General features: G+C 44.3%; 1 protein-coding gene across 2 annotated transcripts in view; it reads right to left on the bottom strand.

Annotated features, from left to right (window-relative positions):
* The window catches only part of SPPL2A (signal peptide peptidase like 2A), a 273,444-nt gene that overhangs the window by 180,362 nt on the left and 67,229 nt on the right, over positions 1–25,853 (bottom strand). For both annotated transcript variants that reach the window (XM_069222533.1, XM_069222534.1), the window contains exons 4-5: positions 13,748–13,837; positions 13,279–13,412 (exon numbers count right to left, since the gene is read on the bottom strand). In XM_069222533.1, coding sequence (XP_069078634.1) covers positions 13,279–13,412; positions 13,748–13,837 — 224 coding nt within the window. The remainder of the gene's footprint in view (positions 1–13,278; positions 13,413–13,747; positions 13,838–25,853) is intronic.

Below are 25,853 nucleotides of genomic sequence, written 5' to 3'. Positions count from 1 at the left end.
GCCTGCTTGTCTCAGCTTCCTTTTGAGTTTAAGTTCACCCGGTGGGCCTCCTGCAGGACCACAGTGAAATCATGGTAAAGGGAGGGAGTGGAGCCCTCCTACTTGATAGGTTGCTGCTCTCACTCCATGTGGAGCCGTCATACTTGATAGGTTGCTGCTCTATGAGCAGTGCGGTTTCTATGTCTCTGAAGTTGAATAGTCTAGCAATAATGGTAGGGATGTGGGTGGAATTCCTATAGCCCGACGCCCGGGACATACTGTTTGGGGTGAAGGGCAGCAAGTTTGCATGTTTATTGTCCTTGGGACAAGTAGGCCCAATCCCCCGCAGCACAAACCTTTTGGCTGCCAGTTTACAGAGCAGGGACTTTGTGCAGCTGAGATAATGTGTGTCTGTCTGTATGTTAATGGTGTTCAAACTTGTACTTATGGTTCATTAATGAAAATCCTTTATTATTAGGATGACCGCTGTAAATAAACTTTTTAAGGATACACTGCATTACTGACAGAGGTCCTGGTATAAATTTTTTTTTCAAAAAAGTGTACACACATTTGAAAAGTTTAACAATATGAGACTAAGTATAATGCTCCCAGAATGCTCTTTGATTAGATGCAGATGTGTGCAGAAGCTTGTAAGAAGTAGTGATGATTCTTTGCTTTCAAAATGAAATGTTCAGAAAAAAATGCAAGTAGAAAAAAAGTTTCACTACTATATAATTTTAGGTGCTATTTCTTTAGTAAAACGTGTTGATCCATAGCATTTCAAAAAAATATTCCTAATGGAAAATCAATGTAACCATTTTCAACAAGATTATGGGAAGCATGAAAATAAAGAAGCATTGGCAAAGTCAACAGATCAGACATTTGTTGCGAGTCTTTTGGTTTTGTCAATGCATGCCTTGTTTTGACATGGTTTTATTGCTATGGGAGCTGCCAGGCCTTCACCTTGTAACAAACACTAGCAGAAAGGCAAAAAAAAAGTGTTTTTGTCTCACAAAGCACACATTGCTATCAGTGGTGTAAAAAAGACCCCGCAGACCCTGCAGTGTGGGGGGACCCCTCCACGGGACCCCTTCAGCACACCACCTGCCCTCAGTGAGTCTGGAGGGGGGGCTCTGTGTTCTTTGCAGAGGGGCCCCCCTCCAGTTTTGTTACGCCACTGATTGCCATGGTAGTTCCTGGCTGTGAACAAAACTACTTTGTGTGCCAATGTGCTCCTTGCGGAACAGCAGAATGCGATCACTCACAGTAAAGCCAGCCGATAGGTGAAGAAATAGAATTTAAATAAAAACAAAATGTCTTGGTCAATCCCATGCATAATTAGGGACCAAATTCTTAAAGAAAGTCACAAAAGTGCACCCATGCTATATGCCTTTGAATTAGTGGATTTTATGAATTCACAAGAACTTACAGAAGTAGACCAGGAAATCGCACTCCTAGAAAATATTTGTGAACTCTGTTTTAGCATGAGCAAATATGCATGTTCAGATATGCTCATGTGAAAATCAATTGAACGTTTACAAGTTTATGTTGACTCCAACTGCTTTTTTGTCCCCCAATCCTGGAAGAACTTCTATTTATGCAATTGCTGGAAGCTAATTTCCAACCTTTCTCAGTATGGGAAAAGATTAGAGAAGAACTAGTGAACATCCTTAAAACAGGCAAGTTAGTAGGTTTGCAGACCCAAAGCCATTCCAGCCCTGGTACTACTGCTTACTGCTTCTTCCAGCCCCAGTACGTAGATCTGAGGAAAGGTAGCCAAATAAGGAAATTGCTACAGAAGGGACTGAAATTGCAATTATTTAAAACCCCTACTATAGTATTAGTCCTGGCATGATCAGAGAGGCTATTATCAGAGCTCCTACATAATGAGATTGCTGCCATAATTTGTCACCGCACTACATGGCACCAAAGGGACAAGTAGATTTGTGTTTTTTTTATAGGGCAAGTAGATTTAAGAAGCAACCTCTCCCACGGACAAGTAGATATTTTAATAAATTCCACACCCCTGGATGGAGCTGGGCGCTGCACTCAAGTGTGGCCTGGGCCCTATGGATCTATGTGCATGCTCCACTGCTAACATTGCATAGAAGGAGTTGGTGCCAAAGAGTTCAAAGGAGGGCCTCAATTTTGATATGGCGTGCTGCTGTAAGGGGTCCTTCCTTGGGCGCCCTGCAGTAAGTTGTGTTTAGTGCACCATAATTGTGGATTGTACTATGCTGAACAAAAGACTGGTCCTCGCCCAGATCGACTGCTCCAGTTTTTGCTATGTTGAGTTCTGTTTACAATTTAGTCGAACACGTTTCTCGACAGCAGAGTATTGGGGTCTGTTTGTTGTTCTCATTGTGTTCCTATCTTCTGCCAAATACATTATGCTTTTGATCAAGGTATCATGGGGATTGCACAGGGGGATTATGTCCTCAATGTTTTCCATTCTCCAGTTCCATGACATCGGTGGTCAATGCCTGTAAAGTCTTGACCTGGAATGTTAGGGGGATGGGTTCAGCACAAAAACACCATCTAATGTACTCTCAGCTCAGCGGCAGCAAAGCCCAAATAGTTTATTTGCAGGAGAGCCATCTCTCTGCAGCGGAGTCCCTTAAATTACAAGCCAACGGAGGGGTCAACTGTTTGCCACTACTTATTGTGCTTCTGCCAAGGCATAGCAGTATGGGTGTGGGTGTTTTAGGTGGTGGAAACCAGAGTGGATGCCGACGGCCGTTATGTTCTTGTCAACAGGAGGCTGGATTGTAAAAAACTAATATTAGGCAGTGTAAATATTCCTAATTCAGACCGGGATGTACTTCTAGCACATCTATCCTCCATTTTGGCTGGCTGGTCGCGCCTTCCCTGGCTGATTTGGGGGAACTTCAATGATGCCTTGGACACATATATGGATCGTTCTATTCCACCTCTCCTCTCCCTAGTGCTCCCTCACTCAGGCAGGCACGGGCACTGCACAAATGGGTCTCGGGTGGGCCCTGATTGTTGTATGGAGGGAACTTAATGCAGGAATGAAAGAATACTCATTCTATGCCCCCTCCACATAAATTACACTCCCTCCTGGATCACATTTAGTGCCATGTCCATAAGCTTGCTGACGTCACAGAGTCTACATACCTACGCAAATCCCTGTCCGACCACAACCCCCTAGAAATTGTCATGTCCTGGTGCGCCATCCCTCTTCCAGTCCCCACATGGAGATTGCAGCTCCAATATTTGGAAGATATCATTCAAAGATACTTTGGCAACGATAATCACAGATTATTTTGCAGCTAATACTGGCACTGCCTCCTCCCCACTGCTTGAGTGGGAGACCTTTAAGGTTATTTATACGCGGAATCTCTATATCTAATATAGTTGTAGCACGACATTTGGTGCTAAGCCACATCAAACGCACTGAAGCATGCCTGGGAACGCAAGGAAGCCCATGATGATCTTCAGGAGTGTTGCATTCAACACGCCGAAGTGCTAGAGCGTTTGTGAGTTATAGATTTCAGTTCATACACAAAGAGATCACACTCTGAAGGTGATAAGGCCGGGGACTCTTGGCACGCAAGATCCGACAGCAATTGTTGCCCACCCCCATCCTTTTGTGCGCACTCCTGCGCACACCCACTGCACCACCCAAGTGGATATCAATGAGGCATTTCAAGGAATATTATGCTTGTCTCCATGGCCCTAACCCTTCCTGGTCCCCTACAGCCATTGACACACTATCTCTCCAGGCGGTGCTAGGAGACCCCCTGACACAGGTTGAAATCCGTACTGCAATATCTTAAGTCCTCCAAAGTAAGACCCTTGGCCTGGACGGCATACCAGTTCAATTTTACACCACTTTTACATCTTGTTTGCTGCGCATCTAGGAAAACGAAATAAAACATTGCTCAAGACCGGTTCCCTTCCGCCCACAACTCGCCAGGCTCTGATCACGTCGGTGCTCAAATCCCTGCTCAAGCCAGGTCGTGATCCTGAGGATATATTCTCATACAGGCCCCTATCTTTGCTAACAACAGAATATAAGATATTGAGCAAAGTGTTAGCGAGGTGGCTGCTTCCCACACTGCCAGACTTAATACACACAGATCAAAACGGGTCTGTCCCACGCCAAAGCACCTCTTTGAAGATCCAATGAGTTTACCAGGTAATGGGATTGGCAAAGTCCCAACCCCCACTGCAGGATATCTCTCCCTTGACCTCCAGCAGGTGTTCAATAGTCTGCGATGGGATTACATATTTGCTGTTCTGATGAAGTTCGGGATCCCTCAGGTTTATATTAGCTAGGTTCTGCTCCTTTACACAGATCCCACTGCTAGGGCACAAATGAGCATACATATATCCTCTCCGCACGCAACGCACCAAGGCACTTAACAAAGATGTTCCTTACCCCCGATCCTTTTCGTGCTTGTGATTAAACCACTAGCACAGAGCATCAGGCAGCAGGAGATGACTGGTGCATATCAGAGGACTCGCAGCTACATGCTGTCTCCTTTTATGTGGAAGATATGAGTATATACATAAGTGACCTGACCAGGTATCATATACTCTGGCCTACTTGCTTGATAAATTTGGTGACCTTTCTGGCCTTTGCGATAATAATGCAAAATCTCATGCTTTCTATATCCAGGGATATGCTCAGGGGGGTGCCACATAAATGGGTACACATACAATCCCGATAGCCCACCCACACTTTCCGCTACCTTGGTATACAAGTTTACAGCACCACAGCTTATCTATTAGATGGAAACTTAAACAAGGCCATTATATCACTTCACTCACAAATTAATTTTGGGACCACTCTGCCCCTCTCAGTGGTGGGTTGTGTGGCACTTTCGAACATGGTAATGTGGCCCACATTCTATACTTTTTAGTTAATCTACTGGTGGTGGTCCCTGTGGCACACTATAAAATTGCTTAACTCCTTACTTAGCACTTTGGTGTGGGGAGCAGGGAGACGCAGAGTAGGCCTCTCCAAACTGCAGCTCCTACCATCGGAGTGTGGGATAGGCACCCCTGACTTCTGGGCCTACTGTTATGCAGGTCAATTGCAGTGGTTATCTTATTGGTTAGCTGGATTTCATTCAACATAGATGGATTACACACCACAAATGCTGAGACTGGAAAAACTACATACCCTACTACTGCCGGGACCACATAGCCCCTCTAAATTACCATTATTACAAGCTAGCATGCTTATATAGTGGAAGCAGGTCCTCAAATACACGTCTGTTAACACATGCTACGCCCTCAACTTACCACTCCACGGTATGCCCACCCGTTTGGGCCCGGTCACAGCTCGCCACTTAGAACCTTGGGAATCCTCTGGAGTACATACATTGGGCGATATGTTTGAGGATGGGAAACTTATGTCATACCAAGATTTCATAAAGATTTACAAGCTCTCTGACTCCTTATTTCTGACCCATGCTAACATTTCCCACTATATTCAAACACGATGGGCACCAACGGGATGGGAACTCAACACACACATATATCCAGGCAGTATACAAAATGGGCATGGGTAGACACTGAGTAAAATGTTATACAAGGGCTTATGCACACAACTGCAAGTCTCACTGGTGTCTCTACGTACTCAGTGGGAGGGGGCAGTGTTCTACACAACATGGAATGACTTTTTCTTCTGGAATACCCCAGCTTGATCCCAAGCAACCCCTGATTGAAATTCATCCAGTTCTCGCTATTTCATAGGGCGTACCTCATCCCTCCAGAAATTGCATACGCTGTTTCCCATGGTTCCTCTGCACTGCCCCAGATGTAACGCAGACCCAGCAACCTTACTACTTATGCTTTGGGAATGCCACTCCCTGCGATCTTATTGAGCAGCTGTTTAAGTAGCCCTGGCGGACTTGGCTGGGGTCACTCACTGGAACACTGTGGAACCCTGCCTGTTGGGTATTTAGCCATGCCCTAAAACCTCCAAAACATTGTCACGTTTTTTGGAACTGCCGCTCCTACCAGCGAAGCATCAAATTACCAGGTGCTGGAAGTTCCCAAAAGCCCCCCTTGTGGCTGGGTGGCAAGAGGAGCCACAAGAGGAGGTTTTACGCTGGGGCAATGCGGACGGTTGTGCTCTGCGCAAAAAGCAGTATCGGGACTCCATAAACGTCCTATTGCTTCTGTATGGGATGGCTTTCTAGAAGCATTTAAATCTCATGAGGACAGTGATTAATGGTAACAAGTGAGCAGGATTGTTAATTCCGTGGATACAGTCCTCCCTCCCATGCACCCCCCACCTCTAGAGCCAAATACATGGATCAAGACAACTATGTCTCAGACTGCTAACCTCTCTCTAAACCTCCCTCTAAACCCCCCTCTGGGGCCCACATGGGGCTATTCCTAATTAGGAGATTCTACAGGCAGAAGACTAGTTTGGGTTAGGGTGGAAGGGCTTTGTTTGTAACTGCTATGTTCAATTTGTTACTCTCCTAGTACTACTATGATACAGGCTATATATACACACTATAATTATAACTGCTATGTTGACTTATGTGCTTTATCAGTTGAATCTTGAAGACATTGTTGATACTGTACATCCTGATGCAACCCTATGTTGGACCTTTTCATGCTTTCCACTGCAGTGTGCCATGAATATTTTGCTAGCTGCCAAACTCAATTAAGATTTTTATGAAAACAAAAATAATAAAGGAGGGCCTCAACATAGTCAGCCATGTTGCCAATGTTGGTTAACTCAGGGAGGTCAACTATGCACATTTTATTGCATCAACACCTGGTTTCCAAGTCTCCATTTTTAACTTTAATACTCTTGAGAACTTCGGCCAAATTTCTTTGTTAGTGACTGTACCATCCTCAATGGTTGATATCTGTGCTTCAGCAGAGGTGATTATTTTGTCTTGTTTAGTGAGGGCAATGTAAACTTTGTATGAGAAGGAAGATGTTTGCACACAAGCTCTCTCGCATGCGACATCAGGGGTATGTCTACTCCATCACAGCTGCCACAGATACTAGGGCATGATCTCCTCTCCAAGCGCAGCCCTCAAATGACATTGCTCTGCAGCACCAGTCTTATGACTGCCACTGTCTCCCTATCCTCAGCCGGTGTGTCCCCTATTTTGAAGGAGACTACTGGCACAGGCCCGCAGCACAGCCATCCATCATGGGGCACTCCACCTCTCTCCACTCACTGGCATACTGTCATCTAAGCTGTCCAGTGGGCAACTCTGGCTACAGTAAGGACAAGGATGTCCTGCTCAGCTTTTATATGAACAGATTCTGAACCCAGTACAAGGAGTCTCACAGGGATGCAGCAATCTTGGAACTTGCACTCTGGCACCCCCAAACCATATCAGATTTAGCACATTGTAGAACATGGTCTTTAGTTTTTAAACTGACTAAGTTACTTGACATTGGGGGTCTGGGATGATTTCCAAAATTTCAGCAGACATTAAGGGCCTCATTATGATCATGATGGTCTTTAGACGGCCAGGGCTATAGTGGCTGTCTGACGGTGGGGCTGGCGGTGTCGGGGGGCCTAATCTGCATGCAGCGCCGCACTGGGGATTACAAACCCCCCCTCTGCCAACTTTAACATGGCAGTAGCACTGTCATGTAAAATCTGGCGGAGATGGGGTGCACGGGCCCTGCACTGCCAATACACTTGGCATGGGCAGTATTTTAGTGTCCTTGCACTTGGCATGGGTAGTGCAGGGGCCCCCATGGACAGCCCCGTCACGCTTGTCACCGTCTGCTATGCAGACAGTGAAAAGCGCGACCGGTGCTGTTGCACCCTAAGCACCACAACATTGTCGCCGGCTCCATTATGAGCCAACATCAATGTTGCAGGCTGTTCCCCGCTAGGCCAGCGGGGAACTTATAATGGGGCCCGCGGGAAGGCAGTTGCACTGGTAGAAACCTGACTGCGGCAGTTTGTAAGGCGGGCTTTTCCGCCTGCCAACCTCATACTGACCACCTAAGTCAATAGTTGATATAATCAGATGGAATGCAAGGGAAAGTAAGGTGACCCAAACTTTTATTGCAAGCTTGTATTCATACACTGTCAGATCATGATTCAAATTAGCAAAAACCTGATTGGTGTCAGTTGTCTGATGTGTGGAAGTTAATTCATTTGCCGTCTTTACTATTAAAGGTGTTCATACCTGAAAGTCACAGGTTTACAATTTTCCTATTCTAGTGCTTCCTGAAGATAGTGCATTCATGGGTGAGTCAAAAAAGAGACAGCCCATGAAGACACTCTCACTCACAAAAACAAAGATTAATCATCGCTCATAAACGGTTCACCATTACATATTCTCTCTCCACAATGGAGACTGATGCATACCTTCATTTCATAATATTACAGAGGTTATGGATATTGTGCATCACTACCAACATTTTTCTTCAGTGCCTGTCTCAATTATGAAATGAGGTTGCGGCTTTTGATAGCGTATGTATGTTTATACCGTGAACCAACCTGAGGTGCAGCAGAGAGCTATACATATTAGAGGGTGTTGGGGGCAATACAAGATTATGTACATCAAGTGGGGAATTATCTTTTAGATACAGATTTCTTATGTGTTACATACTTAGAAATGCATTTTATGGATATTACAATTTTTAGGCACATGGGGCATTAAGGGACTTCAGTCAAATGCTGAGGATTGGACTCCAAACCAGAGACCAGTTCCCAAATCCAAAAGCTAAGCCACTGAACCACATCTCCTCCCCAGTTGAGGGTTTAGCAGTTACTGACGGACAATAGCATGACTGGGGAGCTGATGTTTTATGAGATTTACAATGAGATGTACAATTAACCAATCAATAAACATTTCCAAACAGTCAACTGACCTGCGTATGGAGTGGGGCAACATTTTTGTTCATTTTTGCCAATGCATAGATAGTGACAACTGTATTGGACTTCCATTTCCCTCAAACTTTGACATCTCAGTCCTACTCTTTAAACTGGCCCATATTTCAGGATGTATCTCAAGCTGCTGGGTTCAATTGTTGATACAGTTCAGTTTTTCTTCCTTAACATCAGTATTTTAGTGTTCTTACACTCTAAAATTTGTAACTTGTATCCGTTTCAATAGAATTTCCCCTATATTTTGACATCAGAATAATGTACTGGAGATTAACTATTAACTTCTAGGTTAAATACCAAACACACTTGGCTAAAGATATTGGAGGTGCAATTATACTCTTCTCATACTCTGTACAGGTTAAAAAAAAAAAGAGTAAAAGGACAAACGGGGAGGAAAAAATAATGGAGTAGACAAAGTACCATCTTTGTAAGTCATTGCTTTGCATCAGATGATTTCTAATAGGCCAACTTCTAAGCATGTGCTGTGCAGTCATAATACTTCCAGACTGCAGTGAAACTTCTCAAAAAAATTAAAAAGATAGATAGTGATAAGCTGGGGATGGCGCATTTACTAAGGTTTTACTGTAATTACAAAGCCAAGAGCTGACATTTGTTTAAGATGTGTAATGACGTTAGAAGCAGAAGCTTCAACTTTCACAATGCCTCAGATAAAAAAAGTAGCAGTTTACATGTCTTTAGCACCCAATGTGTTAGTGTTGGCTCCAATTAACTTTTGAGAGACTTTTGAGTCTGCCAACAAGAAAGTTACTCCAGTGGGATTTTCGCTAGTCTAGGGACTACATCAATGGCAGTTATACAGTTGGTAATCTTCAGATCTGTTCTGGAAAGCAAACGTGAGAGGGTTGCACTAGACACAATATATCTTCCTCTGGAAGGAGAGGGCTGGGGATCCCTGAATTGGAATCGTATTACCTGCTCAGTACCACAGTGGCAGGATGGTTCAGTGCAGGATGGGTGCCCTTTGAGTTCACATGTGTGCAAAAAAGAGCTGAATGCTGTGGACGTCAAAGAATATGTTCTATATATGCAGTGCAAGGTTCGAGCCAGCTTGATTTTACTGCAGGCGACATGCTACAATTGGCACTGGTATGTGCGTAGGAAGGGGGTGGCAGAACACCTTATTCCCAGGAAACCTCAATATGTGTGTTCCAGAGGTTTTCACAAATGGCACAAAAAGCAAACAGGATCCTATGGTTCACAGCAGGAATAACCTCACTGGGTGTTCAGTATGATTTGGATGCGCTCATGTCCTTTGAAATAATGATGCTTGCCTAGGACCTCTCTCCCAGACAATTCTTGACCTATGTGGCAATACCTAAGGTCATTAAACTTACGTGGGGTAAAGGAGGGACACAGCCTCCGGTAGACACATTAATGCAGACCCTGTAGGTATCAGGGAATGGGAGTCATTTTATCACAGTGGCATACAGAGCTGTCAGGGCCAACAAATTTAAAAAACCTGGGTTCTCTCCATGCAAAGTAGAAGGATTTTAGGTGAAGAAAGTGGTCCGTGTCCTGCAGCATTTGACTCAGATCTAACTAAATGCCCGAAGTATACCCGCTCCAAGTGGTGATGGAACGGTCCACTACCTAGGTGTATGGCTCTGCAGGGACCTCGAAGAACTCTGGAGTGTGAGCTATGGAAAAGCCATGGACTGGTTGGAGGAACAGATCACAATCTGGTGCAGGCTTCCTCTACCTGTATCGGGCAGAATTGCCATTGCTAAAATGAACATCCTTCCCAAGTACCTTCACTTATTTCTCAATATTCCAATCCCCCTCACAAGGTACTTCCATAGGCGGCCCCACTCCAACTAGTGGCCCTGGCGTAGGCAGGCTGGCAGCCTAGAGTTGTGTTTGGAAACACGGCCTCTCCCATTCTTGCAGGGTGCTTTGGACAGCCCTGATATGAACCAATATTTCTACTGCATACAGGCCCACTTCACCCACTTCTGGCTCTATCCCGTGCCTTTCCAACCACACACTGCTGTGGAGGGGGACAGCACAGTCCGCTGCGCTATATTGACCGGTCAGACGTCCCTGCTCTGCCATATATACAGGAGCGTGTACACTATGGGTGTGGGATAGCCTATGATGCCTTTAGGCACCCAGCACCCCACCAGGAACCCTTCCCTCCCAGTGATGCAAGACAGGGGTGTCTGCCGTCGATCCCATTGCTTGGGGCTCGAGCTGTTTGAAGGCCTATACCCAGAGAAGCAGATTATCCATTTACACAGCATTGTAGAAGATGCCTCACACACACACTGCTGAACATACTACTGTACCAACAACTCCGCACAACCTTCCAAAGTTACTTCCTGAAACGCCCCTGCCCAAAAACGGCACATGCTGGACATTATCCTCATGCATCACGCATACTCAACACCCGACTCTTTGCCACAAAGCAAGAGATGAGCCCGGTAACTGCCCCGGGTGCTCGGAACGCTTGGGTGGCTGACACATATTCTCCCCTCAGGAGGAACAATGGAGGTATTGTGCTTAATCCGGAGCGCCCTCTCCCAACTACAGACTCAGAATAATCAATTTTAACTTTCTATACCGAACGAGGCAACAGAGTTTGCGGTGCTTAGTGTGCTGCCCCCACTGCCATGTTCCACACCTGACTTAGCACTGTCCTGCTATAGAAGCATTTTGGTCAGACAGTTATGAAGTTATAACTTTGATTATGGGTTAATGTCCATAACACTCGCCCCCTTAGCACGCTTAGCACGATACACATCGATCTATGTGTCGCACACATGTCCTTTGACTTTGTAAGTTTCCCTCCTTGCTTTGTTTCATTATTGTATGCTGTAAAACCGTTTCAATAAATAGAATAATAACACAAAAAAAATCTGGAAATTTGGACGACTTCTGATTTCCAGACTGATATTTCACTACTACCTCACCACTTCTCCTACATGAAACAGTATCTATATGTAAGGTTTCTTTGACTCTGTTCTCCTGGAACACTGACAATCTGAGCTGTTGAATATAGACACTTTTGAATGGTTTAGTATGAAAACAAAGATCAATTGGAAAACAAAATTCTACATTTGGGAATCTTTTCAAAGCACCACCTAGGATGCAATGTGATTCTTGTTCAGCCTGCTGGATGGTCGTGGCAGTTATGGTGCCCTTGCAACATTCAAAAGAGAAAACAGAGAGTGAAGTGTACTAATTTTCAGGCAGAGGTGCACATGATCAGGCGTGATGTCCTAACTCAGACAATAGAGCCAATGGCTGAGTAGACTGACACTTTGCCTCAGGAGAAACTCAGTCATGGATGGAAACAGAGTGAGGATGATGCTGGAACAATTAAATAGCAGAAAAGGGCTGCCCCGTGTATATATGTACATGCATGTGTATACGTATGTATGTTCTACTGATTTGTTTTCAGGTCTGCCAAGAGGGTTTAGCAAAGATTAGCGCATGCACATTTTCTAACAATAATTTTCATCAAATGGGGCAACTCATAACAACAACCTTGCATACAAATGTAATTCTTGAGAATCCATGTAACGAAATATCTATCTATAGCTTTTCACTCAGTGTACTAACCAATCCCCATAAAAGAATACCTGGTTTAACAAATGCTTTTCACTATAATTAAGCTAGGCCTAGTGATTTGGTCATAACATTTTGTAACGTACACATTAGATCTATGGCACAGGACACAACTTTACCCATTGAACTAATAAGGCCTTTAACATTGGCTTGTCACCATATCCAACTCAGGCCTACTCTGTTGGTCATGAGCTTTCCCGCAAGGCAAACATTAGGTATACAGTCATAAAATTACAAATACATATACAATTAAAACCTGCAAAATAAAATAAAACCCTCACAAGAGTTCTTATCACAGTGCAAATCTTCTTACCCCAAGGTTTGTCAGAATGGGCAATCAACATCAAAACAATTGCCTACTTCAAAAATCTGTGAGATTCTATATCACAAAATATGTCCCTACTGGCTTTATCACAACGAAATAACACTGCACCCTTAAACGTCTGTCGGCTTAAACACATACCTTTCACAATAAATAAGTCCAGCCTACTTCCTTTGTTGTAACTTTATGAAATAGATCAGGCCTATAGCCATTGATCTGGTACCATAACAAACTCTGCATTGGTGTACTGAACATAAGTTTTACCACAAGGCAAAACATGCAATACAAGTACTCTTTTTTTGGAGCAGGCACACAACTACTGCCCAATCAAATGCACGCAAAGTCATTAACAGGTAAATGGAGGCAAAGACCCTTTTCGCAGTAGTGCTTGTGAAAGCATTTTTTTCTGTTGAGCACATGAGGTCACACTGTTAGGTCAGACCTAAAATTCACTTTGTGTACATAACAACGTCCATGTACTAGCTTCACAAGCATGTCATTTATAAAGTACAAGTCAGTTTGTTACACTTACAGTTCTCCTACACCACTCCAATAACCGCCCAGCGTCACTGTGAATACAGCAATCAGAAAGATGACCAGCATATTGTAGTCGAACATTTTCACAGCTGGCGAATAAAGAGTCACCATCACATTGTCTCCTAGAGTCTAAATATAAGAAATAATCTGGATTACAGCGTCAACCTAGCTATAAAAATCACAGTCTAGCACTACTTTCGTGAATAATACAGTCAGCTAATACAGCACGACAGAAATTCAATGTAACGCAAAGTCATGATCAAAATGGCATTAATAACCAAATATTTTAAACTCAGTAACTGTGCTCATCACGATCAGATTTTTAAAGTTGAAATAGAAAAGGCAAATATACAGCACTACTTCTCGACTAATGCCATACTGAAAACTAAAGGGCATTCATCTTCAGTGAAAATAGTGGAAACAGCCATAATACGAAGTGCCATGATCATGTGCAAGTAACTTACCTTTTGTAGATCTACTACATCACCATATCTGATGGCGGCAATCGGTATTGTGACATCTTTATAAGTGGTCTTGTTATCAGTTGGAGTAATCTAGGAAGAAAAAGATAATTTACACGACTCCATTTCATACACAGTGTAAGGCACTACACAATCATGAAAAGAGCACTCAAGTGAAAAGGCAGACGTCAGAGAACATATGTACTGCATTAAGCTAATGACGTGTAACATTATACACGTGTCTCTCAACCTATATCTCACCTTGGTAGCAACTTCAAAGTGCGCACCATACAACAAAACAATGAGATGTGGTCGAGTCTATGAGATCGTACAAGGTTTCCCACAGTAAAAATAGATGCTTGTGCTTTTGGAGTGCATCATTTCCTATTTTAAATGTAACTTTCATCTTCCTCCTCACTCATTCAATTGAAAGACTGACAACAGAGACCTAGGCTGGCAGAAGAAAAGCACTTTCTTTTCATATCTTTCATTAGAGAGGGGTGTGGTACAGCAAGCTTCTCAAAAGAAAATGAAGAGTAAAGACCAGTTGAGCTACAACTTCTGGTTCCTGGGCATGGAACCAACGTGATCATTAGAAAAGGTCGTAGTTGTAGAAAAACACAAAGGAATGGTGCGCCACGGCATATTAAGGCACAGATAAGATGACACCTTCCAACTCTGAGCCACTGAAAATAAATACCCTATTTTAAATGTTCCAAGATACCGCTGCAACTTTCTGCCTGAATCTACCATCTCATGCTAACCTCGAGCTACCTTCACTCTAAGAATACAATGCCCTCCAACTCACTGCTCCAATATATGCTCTAAGTGTCTAACAAGGCAGAAAACACCTGCAAATCAGTTACGATCAAATTACTGGGTAAAACCTGGAATGTCAATTGAAGAGATCTAAGGCTCCAGCAGAAAAGCACTAGGCACATCTCACCGAAGAAACAAAAAGTGAAAAAGCCATAAAAACATTCTATCCTGCGTCCAGCCCCTAAAGATGTCCATCCAAACGTGTGAGGTCTGAAGAATTTATCTGGATATCACAGTCCAATGTAGGGCCAAAAATGGACTCTAAATCAACAACCTGAACACGGTGAAGATTTTCTCATCCTTGTTAATTCTAAGAGCTTAAAAACCTTGTGCCAGCAACAAGAAGGCGGCTTTCTCTTAAACATATTTACCGCTCCCCCAACTTGGAGTCTTTGTTAGTTGGCTTTCAAGTTATGACCCAGCCACAAATTCCCTAAACATCTTACAAGACTAAAACGTTGAATAAGTACACATTCCTAACATTCACATATTGTTGTGCTCGTCGTTCAGCCAGGACCACTACTCAAGGTCACAGAAACTCAATTACATTCCTGTGTAAAAAGATGACCGCGGATCCCAAAAAGCCACACAACTGCTACTTAATATCCCTGTTAAGAACATGGAAGGACAGGACAACTCCAAAGATTTCTTGAATCTTATACTCTAAACTGGCTTTACATCAATCAGAGGAGGCAATGCGACCACCACAAACGTCATTAAAGACAACTGTCATCATTCTCAGGAACCTGATCAACTTGAAGTCCTCATATTACCTGACCTATTACAGACGCATGGCACGGCTGACAGCACAAAATGCACTTATAGCTGTTAGGAAAATGGGCAGGACCGTAGGGCTCAACCCTCAGTAGATACAATAATTCTTCACTAACTTAAGTCAATATATCAGAACTGATTCCTCAGCACCGATGTCCTGGGAGCCAGCTTCTGTGATCTTGGCATCTGACGGCGGCTCTGGTGGTTAGCGAGAGCTCTGAGACCCACCCTGCGCCCGATCACAAAATGACAGCGCCCTGAGAAAGAGGTCCTTTCATCAGCCGTTGCAGGACACTGAGACTGAGGCCTGTCGGGATGTGAAACAACAAGACACCAGGAGCCCCTGGTTGTCAGCTAGAACGTATGTCCGGGCTCATAGCCCCAAGAGAAGATGCCTGACCTGAGTCTGCCTGTCTCGCCGTGTGGACTGGTAGTGTTGCGGGGGCCCGCATCGCTCAGGAGTGCACGGTGAGTCCTCCCCCGAGGGATTTCTCTTGACTCTGGGGCAGCTCTTGATGGGGGTGGTGGCTACGGTGGCTCTAACTGCGGCTGGTGCTGCCTGAGTATACACAGCAGCTGGAGACGATTCCAGACCGGTACTAAAATACTGACCCCGGCCATTTAAAGCCAGGCTTTAAGCCCTGAACTGACATGCCGGGTGTCTGAGTGCGCCCGGCCTCGTGGGCCAAGTGGGAAGGGTGGTGGTGCCGCCTGGCCCACACCGCCAGACTCTTGCTGCTACGGTACGCCCCATAACATCATAGAAGCCACCTCCATGGGATCGTACTGAGGACTGAGGCCTTCCCCATCTATGTTATCTGTGCCAGCAACAGCGATGGGAGATGCTTCCCTCATCATGAAGGGTAATTTTTTGACACGCCGGAAGCAGCTTGGGCTTAACTCACTGAGGAACAACCACTCCATACAATGACACCTTGAGATGTGGGGGATCACCTAGGCGAGACATAGATCCCAAACTAAAGAGACAATGTACTCGTTCATGCCAGAGGCACAGTTACAGATGAGTGGACACTCCATCAAATGCATCAGGCGACTAAAGCGAACTTGACTCACACACTTCTGTCTCTGTCTCTCCCGGATCCCTGGACGCCAACCCAAGAGATCTTCATGTACGACCCGGCACACCACCGGCCGATCCGGCAGAGGACACTGACCTCTCCTGGAGCCCAATGCTTTAAAGGGGCTGCATCACCCATCAATGACATGCATAGACAATGACCTCCTACTATAACAATACCATGGATCCCGAAGCCTACTCCTGATCCTACGATTTAGAGGGGTCCACCACTCCACTCCCAAGTTCAAGCTGGGTTGAATTATAATTTTGTTTGTATGTTAGGGGCAAGAGATGCTTCGAGGGGTGGAGTATGAGGAGGGAGGGTAGTTGGTGGGGTGTAACTGTACTGATGTCTTTCTGTTTCTTTTCCCTATGTTGTAGATAAGCTCCGCAAGATATGCCGCTCACCCACGTCCAGCTTCCACACTCACGATGCCACTCACTAGACACGTTACCATTCCTCCTACCTGCTACATGACATTATGGCGCGCGGTTTACGCACCTTTGTCTACACTAACTACCACACACCATTATGGCCTTTACTTACCTTAAACTAGACCCCATGTGGATACGCTCCTACAATGTCAACAGGCTCCTAAATAAAGTGAAGCGCACAGTGGTCCTAAAATATTTCCACCATTTCCTTCCCAACGCCCTATTGTTACAGGAGATCCACTTGATGGGGAACCACTGTCCTTTTTGGCAAGACAGGGATTAAACAGAGTTTTTCATGCAGGATTTACACGGGGTTCCCAGGGAGTAGCATTTCTTCTTCGAAGCTCCTTTCCACTAGTGGTGACGAAGGAGATCACAGACCCTCAAGGTGTCAACACCAGGACAGTGCGCACTCTACGGGCATCTAGAATGCAAAAACCCAACACTCGCAAGATAAAGTAATTTATGCATTGTGATGATATGTTATTGTTTAACCATTTGCATTGCAGAATTCCATCCAAAAGATTCATTTTTAAGGTGTTTATAAATACTGTACATTTACAATGTGTTGCTGCAGACATTCAGAGTGTGTTAGGGTGTGGTCCCTTTCCAGGGCCTTCTGGAGACTTTCCCTGCAACATGCCTGGGCGTGGTTCTAGGCTGGGCCAAGACTCTATAAAAGAGAGTCAGCCCAACTTCCAGTGCTCACTATTCAGATGTCCCGGTGCAGAGCAGCAGCTTCTTCCTGAGCTCCTGTCCCAGCGGCCAATTTGGAATTTCCAGTCTTCTGCACTCATCTCTCATTAATGATCACTGTTTCCAGGCAGTAAGACGGTGTTTGGACATTTCCCAACACCGTAATTGAGACTCTTCATATTCTTGATTTTAATTCTTAAATGAATAACAGATTACTTGTGCGCTGCCATTTTTTGACATTTGTATGGTGGTTTGCAAACAGGGAGGACGCGCAATTTATTCCATAAAGATTTGACTTCGTTATTACATTATTGTTCATTGCGCGCTGATATTTCTTGACATTTACATGATGTTTTACGAGTTGGCAAGACGTGCAACTCGTTTCATGAGCATTTAACTTTGTTGTTCATTGCGCGCTACCTTTTCTTGACATTTACATGGTGGCATTCGAATCCGCGAAATGCGCATTCACTTCTCGTGTGTAATTCATGCTGTTCATTGTGCGCTACCATTTTCTGGCATTTACATGGTGGCATTCGTATCGGCAACACGCGCGATTCTTTCCTTGAGTATTTTTTCATGTTATTCATTGTGCGCTACTATTTCTTGGCTTTTGTATGGTGGCATTTGAATCGGCAAGACGCGCAATTCTTTCCTCGTGTATAAATAATGTAAGTTACTGTGCGCTACCATTCTAAGACATTTTCTTGGTAGCATTTCAAGTTGACACGTCGCGTGATTTATTCCTTGAATCTACGTTGTGTGATTTCATGGTGCACAAACCTTTATGGTGTTTAATACTCATATAAAAATCTGCAGTGTGCGCAATTAACTTCCCAATGTTTTTTCTGAGATGAACACAACACAATACCAGAGTTCTAGAGGTAATTCTGTGTGTTCCTGATATGTATTCCTAAAAGGAGATTAATATGGTTGTTAGAAAATGCTCAGAGTGTTTCCTGATTCTCATGCTAAAGAAAGTACTTGAATCTGAAAGTCCTATTTAACTTTTCCTGTTTCCTCCTCAGGTATTCGGTCATCTAAAGCCTAGTCAGTTTTAGGATTATTCTAGGGTTGTTCATGTTTTTCGGAAAAGACGAAGCTTAGAGTTGTAGCATGGTACTGATTTCATGAGATGTAATTTTGATGTTGTGTTTTAACCTTTTGCTTCCTACAGGTCTCCTTCCCAGCTGTTCCCATCCTAATCCCCTTTTCCCCACTTGGACTCTCTTAGACTCTGTGATAAATCTAATCAGAGTATTGGAGCTGTCTTGTGGTGGAAGTGTTGGGAACGTGCACGGACCCCGAGGATCTGGTGACTCTGACACAAGGCAACTTCCTGGCCATAATGGGGACTATGGGAGGGCCCACAATCAATCTTATCTCTACTTATGAGTTCTCGGCAGCTCTGGACATCCTCCTCAACAAACTCTCTTCCACACTGAAAGACCTTCCGGAGGAACTGACAGTAATTGAGGGTGACTTCAATAAAGTCCTGGCTCCCATACTGGGAAACCACCGGGACCCCATCCACTAGTCGCCGACTGGGTACTAAGCGCCTTTCGGACTGGGTCTCTGGGTTCAGTCTTCAGGACATATGGAGGACCTGGAATCTGGACAGCTCCAATATACCCATATTTCCACGGCCCATCATAATCACGCCTGCATAGACCTTATATTTATGCTGGCGCCAGACTGCCGTGCCGCCAACCACCTCCAAATCCTTTCACGTGGCAAACTGGATCATGTCCCCCTCCTTCTTCACATCAAATCACCTACCGATGCTCCACACCCTACGTGGGCTATTGGTGAGCACTGGGCAAAAAATTACAAACCCCCTTTCAGCTCAATGATGGTTTAGTCCAGTCGTCTGGTAAACTATGGGCTGCCAGCAAGGCCACAATTAGAGGATATGCCAAGAGTTAACTCAGGAGCAAGGAAAGTGCAGAGTTCCAGCATCTCTACCAACTGGAGGCCCTGGCCCTTTGTCTTGAGAGAGGGCTGACCTCGGGTGACCAAGACGAAGCCTCCCAGCGACCTGGACTCATGCATGAGAAAATCCATCATGTCACTTGAAAAAGCCAGGCAGATGTGGAAAGCCTCAACAGTAGGAATCTATGGCTGGTGACACAAAAATAGTTAACTCCTTTACTGCCTTGCCTCCCGCCTACTAGTGAACCGAATCATACCCTAAGTGAGGTACGCCCAAGGACGCACTCAAAACACCCTCCAAGGTATAGCCTTGACATGTGCAGACTACTACCGTCGCTTCTACACAGCGACCCCACTGACCGAACATGAACTAGACATCCCTCTCCTAGATGAGGTGCCTCTCCAGAGACTCTCCAAGTCTCAACTATTAGATCAATCACTCCTGATAGAGGATGCTGTCGCAGCTATATCGGCCGTGGCATCAGGAAAAACACCAGGCCCTGGTGGGTTCCCTGTAAAATACTACTCCATATTTAGGGATGTACTGACACCCCTACTCTATGCCTTATACCATGAAACTGCTAAGAACAGTACCTTCCCCTCTGAGACAGACACAGCCATGATTATAGTCATTTAAAAAACACAGCCCCCATCAACCTTCTGCGTTGATTTAATGATATTTGTGTTTTGACCACTAACTCCACGTTGCACTTAGCCTTGCAGCACACCGTCACATTAGTGACCACCAACTTCATTTTTCCTATTGACTTTATTTTAGTATTAGCCACCGCCACGTTAAAAGCTGCAAGTATTTTTCCACGTTATACAATGTGCTTATGTTTTTATTCTGCATGTTTGCGTGTTATTTCCCACCAAGGGGTTAGGCTGATAAGAATGTACTAGGATGGCAGGGAACAGTTTTGTTTTGATGGAGGGCACCTTGGGATTTTGGCCAATTCCCGATGTGTTCTTTTCAAAGCTGACCTAAAGTAACCAGCATTTTTTGAATAATAAACTCATGCAGTGGGAGGAAGATTCTAAAACTCTCCTCTCGTTTATTCAAAATATATAAGAAGCCAAGACCAGATGGACCGAGAAGTTACTCAGATCTCAGACATGCTCAGGATGCTAAGGTGTGTCATCCATCCCGTGAGGATAATTGATCTCTTTCTCTCTACATCGATTCTGGGATCTGGCGATCGGATGCTGATTAGGAGGGAGATGAAGCAGATTTGCCCGTGCCTCATGGTGATTCATTTTTGTAATTCATTATTTGTTTTGCATTATAATATAGATACATACATTTGCTGTGTATATTGCAGTGGAGAATCATTTGTACAGGTTTTCATTTCATTGCTGTGACCATCTTTAAATGTGCACTTTCAGCATGCTAATCTTCCTTTACGAATCTTGCAAAGTGAATTAATAAATGTCTTCTTTAGACTAAGAAGCGCATTCCAGAGATTTTTGTCAGTGCATGAGTGTTTCAGCTCAGTCATTAGTGAAGCAAAACAGTCATCTTTGGTCCAGTTTCACTCATTAATACTGAGGTAAAGATCTACGCTATGATTCTGGACACCCACCTAAGACCGGCAATTAAAACACTCATCCACCGGGACCAGTGCGGCTTTATGCCCCATAGAAGCACGACACACTGCCTTCAAAGGTTTCATGTGGCTCTAGCCCACCGCCACCTCCTGACACCCAACGTGCCCTTAAGGCTGATAGACTTTGAAAAGGCCGTGGACACGGTGGACTGGGGATATTTAAAGTGAGTGCTGTTGAGAGCAGGCTTTGGGCAGCGTTTTCGCAGACTTGTCCGTGTGCTCTATTCTAACCCTACAGCCAGAGTTCAGGTCAGTGGAGTCCTATCAGATGGATTCTCCACTGGATGAGTGACGCAATAAGGATGCCACATATCTCCACTTCTTTTTGCCCTGAAGATCAAACCGTTGGCCCGACTTATAAGATGCAATACACAGATATGGGGCTGGCACTGGGATGAAACTCAAGAAGATCGCATTGCGCTCTATGCAGACAACGTCTTACTATATCTATCTGACCCCATGACGACTGGCCCCTGCTGTCTCCAGATCCTCCAACTCTTTGTGGAAGCATCAGGTCTGCGGGTAAATCCAGCCAACTTGGTTTTGGTACAGCTTCACGAGTCCCGTGATTGTGTGGTATGGCAATCTGAAATTCCTATTTGTCGTCTCAGTTTCTGATACCTAGGGACTTGTCCCTCAACCTCAAACCCTTGACTGGGAAGGTGTTGGCAGCCCTCCTCCATTGGTAATCCCTCCTGTTGAATGCCATGGGGAGAAAAGCCCTATATAAAATGATGACAATTCCTAGATTCTTATATGTCTTTCAGAATCTACCGATCCATTTGCCACACCACTGGTTGTAGACCCTAGAAAGACTAATTACTTCCTTTCTGTGGAGCAACTGTATACCTTGTTTGGCTCTGGCTCATTGCCAACAAGCTCTCTACGGGGGCGGTTCCCTGGTGGGGGGGGCAACAAAACTACAATTCTATTATGTAGCGGCCCATCTCCTGGTAACAATGACTGGTTCTCTATGGGCTGGACTGACCCGACTTATCAGTTGGAACTCACATCTCTGGGGTTTTCCCTTACTATGGTAATGCTATATGGCTCGCCCATACTCATCACCCTACCAGAAGTGACTAGGACAATATTTCTGCCTTGGTGAACTGCTCTCCCACAAACACACTGGGAGGCAAAAACTCCCACTCCAGACCCCACTGTGGCTTGGTACCTGGTTGAGGGAGGTGGCTACACTGAAGGGCTTACAGAAATTGGACCTCATTGGCACTATGCAATTAGGGGATATATGGTCTGGGTCCCATGTACACTCCTTCTAGGAACATCAAAATACCTACTCACTGCGACCCACACAATTCTACAAATACCTGCAACTCTGACATGCACCCACCACTCATGTTCCAAGTGAAGAACCCATATGAGAGTTCAGCCCAATAGAGGCTAAAATTCTGATGGGTGCATTGGGAAAGGGATGAATATAGCAGACGTACCACACATTATCAATGCCTCTCTGACCCTAGACCACCTTAGAAGACGTTGGGAACATTGGTTGAGCCCTTTGGAAGATGACTGACGTCATATCCTAATGGCCCCTCTGGTCTTCATTTTATCCAGATTGAGACTAGTATGTACTTACTATCTACATTGTGCCTACCTTACTCCTGTCAGACTACACCATGCAGGGCTTCTCCCCAGCCTTAACGGCCCTCGTTGCTCAGAATCCCCAGCTGACTTTTACCATATGGTATCGTCCTGCAATGTAATCCAGTACTAATGGGCAGAAATAGTGAGTGAACTCATTCAGGTCCTGGGGTGGGAATTCCCAGACAACCCACTGATCCTTCTACTGGGGGTGTCTGCAGGTGCTGAGGGTTCTCGTGCAGACGAGGCGTCCTGGGCACCACTACGATGGCAGTTAAACGTGATATTGCAGTCAAACGGAAAAGCCCTATTCCCCTGCCCTGGCACAATGGCACAGGTGTGCGACTCAGCAGAAGCCTGTATGTGAAGCAAGAGGCTGTTCACCGAAGCATAAACAAGTTTGGGGTAAATGGTTGGGTTAAGTGGTGTGAAACAAATGACATGGGGAGGCTTATGCTTCTCAGGAAGCAGACATTACAAAGTGGCATTGTGAACTTACCGTATACATCATATGGGAATCAAGAAAGATGATTGAAATGTATTTTGTTGTGCTTGTAGTGAAGCTTATACCACTGTTACGTTAATAATAAACTCAAAGCTGATTATCAAAGAAAAAATGCCCGAAAACGGCTGATAAGCCTAACTATGTTTGTTATCCACAAATTGTTTCAGCATTTATTTTGTTTACCAAGAGGGCATTCTTTCTATAGGAACACGGTGGTTACAAAAATATAAGAGATTCTGGCTACACAGCCTTTATTACCAATAGTTAAACACTGTACTTGTAGGCAGTGCAGTTGCAACGACCTAGCTGGTGATGAAGACTATAAAAGTATTAACAAGTTCAGAGCTCAAAAATAAATTCTGGTAGAAAAGGTTAATTTCTATTCCGGAGCATAAACCAAAAACGTACAATACGTCTCATTACCATTTTTCTCGGGCAAAAATGTATATGAGACATTTTAGCAAAAAACACGTGGCCAAAAGACATGCTGATAAGATTCATGTGCAAAAGGGGCTGATTATTGTCCTTTGTGAAGCTATGAACCTTTAGCAAGCACAGGTTTTGCCAGTGACGCACACCTATCGAGTCTGAAGAAGAAACATGTGCAATATTTAGTTAACTTCCCAGTTGTGAATTGACCAACTACGTTAGAATTTTATCTGACAATCAAGCATCAAGCATTGTCCCCACAGGTAACTTCACTAGAAATGTGTCTTTCCAAAATACACAATAATTGAACAAAAGGTACACTGTCTTGTTCCTCCCTCTCACATTTCAGATACACTTATTAAATCCTCACCATAGGCCCACATGTATCATTGTGGTGCTTGGTCGAGCAGCAAACATATTTGTAATTTGTACGATATTAATCCTGCATTCAGCCAACAAAATGTTGGAATCTCCTGTGATATTTTCCTGGTCTTCTGCACAGTGATCCATTGATCACAGTAATGGGTTGTCGTCAACATTACTACTAGGCTTATCAACTTCTCCTGGATTTTATTGTGTTGTATTTTTTTTATTAATAAATGCACCATATTACATAGTTTACAGAAAATATTCTATTATTCTATTCCATTCCTATTTCCAATCGTATCTTCTCTTAGCGTAGGCGACAATCACAAGTATAAATTCTGTGGTTCAGTATTAATATACATGTCTGCTTTCTTTAAACAGTGCGTGTGGGTATTTACATTTCTAAATCTCAATTATCTTCATCCATGTTATTTGCCAAAGCAGTGACAGTTCTCGTATAACAATACAAATACAAACAGAAGTTCGTTTGGCATTTCATTATAACAGTCTTGTAAAAGAAAAAGAAGGAAAAACAAAAAGGACAAGAACCCAGTCACTCCATGATGTTCTCGTTATATATCTCTATTATAGTAGCAGTCAAACTCAATACTAGTCAGATGACCTAATTATCTTCTCCTCGAGTTTCTCAAGGGTGTGCTGCTAGTCATTGAGGAATGTAAATCGCAATGTTTTGCAATAAGAATGGGATATGGTCAGGGGTGGGAGAGAACAATAGGAATTCACTGAGAAATATAAGGAAAGGCCATGGTTAGGATGGGGTGTAAGAATAAAAAGAGGAAGAGGGGGTTGGGGGGTCAAAAATATAAGTCAAGAAGGGTATGGGAGAGAGAATAGTAAAAGAAAACAGGGAAGAAAAAGAGAAAAGCAGAAGAAAAGAAAAAACATACATATGGATTGTATTAATATCTATGATGATATCAAATAGATAAAAGAACAATAATAAAATAGCAATAATAATAATAGTAATAGTGACGGGGGGTTTGTGTATATTCAGAAAGAAAATTATTGTAATGACTGTGTCAGCATGAGGGAGATAGAGCAAAGTTACAGGGCATTGTGGGACAAGAGGGCCGGGGGGGCGGCACGGCGAGATGGACGATGGTAATATGTCACTAAGGATCGGGATGTGGATAGAGATATGGGTTATGGAAAAAGGCCAGTGGATAATGGGTTTACCGTGAGTTATGTGGTAGCTTCCTACCGGGGAGCTCACCTGAGTTCTGGAAGAAAGGCGTGGTAAGTATGGGAGGGTGTGGCTGCGTAGGCATGGTATTGGGAATGGCATATTCCGACTGTGTGGTGTAGGGTTCTTTGAGGGGGATCTAGTCCTAGGGTCCAGAGATGAAGAATGACCAGGTCTGGAGAAACACCTCTGTTCTGTCCTGTAAACTATAAATAAGTCGTTCATGTGTGGCTGCTTGGTACATTGCTACCAACCATTCATCATGGGAGGGAACGGTCGCTGCACGCCAATATCTAAGGACGCATAGTTTGGCCGTTGCTAGCGCGGTGTGTAGAAGTCTGCTTTGTGTTGGTGTAACCTTATAGAGTTCTCCAGTATCGTGTAACAATAGGAGAGATGGGGTGAGAAGTGGTGGGAGAGGTAACTTCCCGGAGGGAATTTCCTACTGACCACCAGAAAGGTTGTTTGGCCAGGCAATCGTGTAGAATGTGAAGTAAGTCACAGTGCGTGTGTGGGCATCTCCAGCAGTTTGCATGGGAGAGAAGTCTTGCCGTGTGTAATTTCTGTGGGGTCCAGTACCAGTCATATAGGGTCTTAAAGAGACAGAATTTTAGGCAAGCCTCACGTGTTCCCCGGTCTCTGGCTTCGATCAGATCAGCCCA

The sequence above is a fragment of the Pleurodeles waltl genome, chromosome 3_1, assembly GCF_031143425.1.
Source record: "Pleurodeles waltl isolate 20211129_DDA chromosome 3_1, aPleWal1.hap1.20221129, whole genome shotgun sequence".
NCBI lineage: Eukaryota > Metazoa > Chordata > Amphibia > Caudata > Salamandridae > Pleurodeles > Pleurodeles waltl.
Note: the sequence above shows the minus strand (reverse complement) of the source record. Positions and strands in the feature narration are given on the sequence as shown.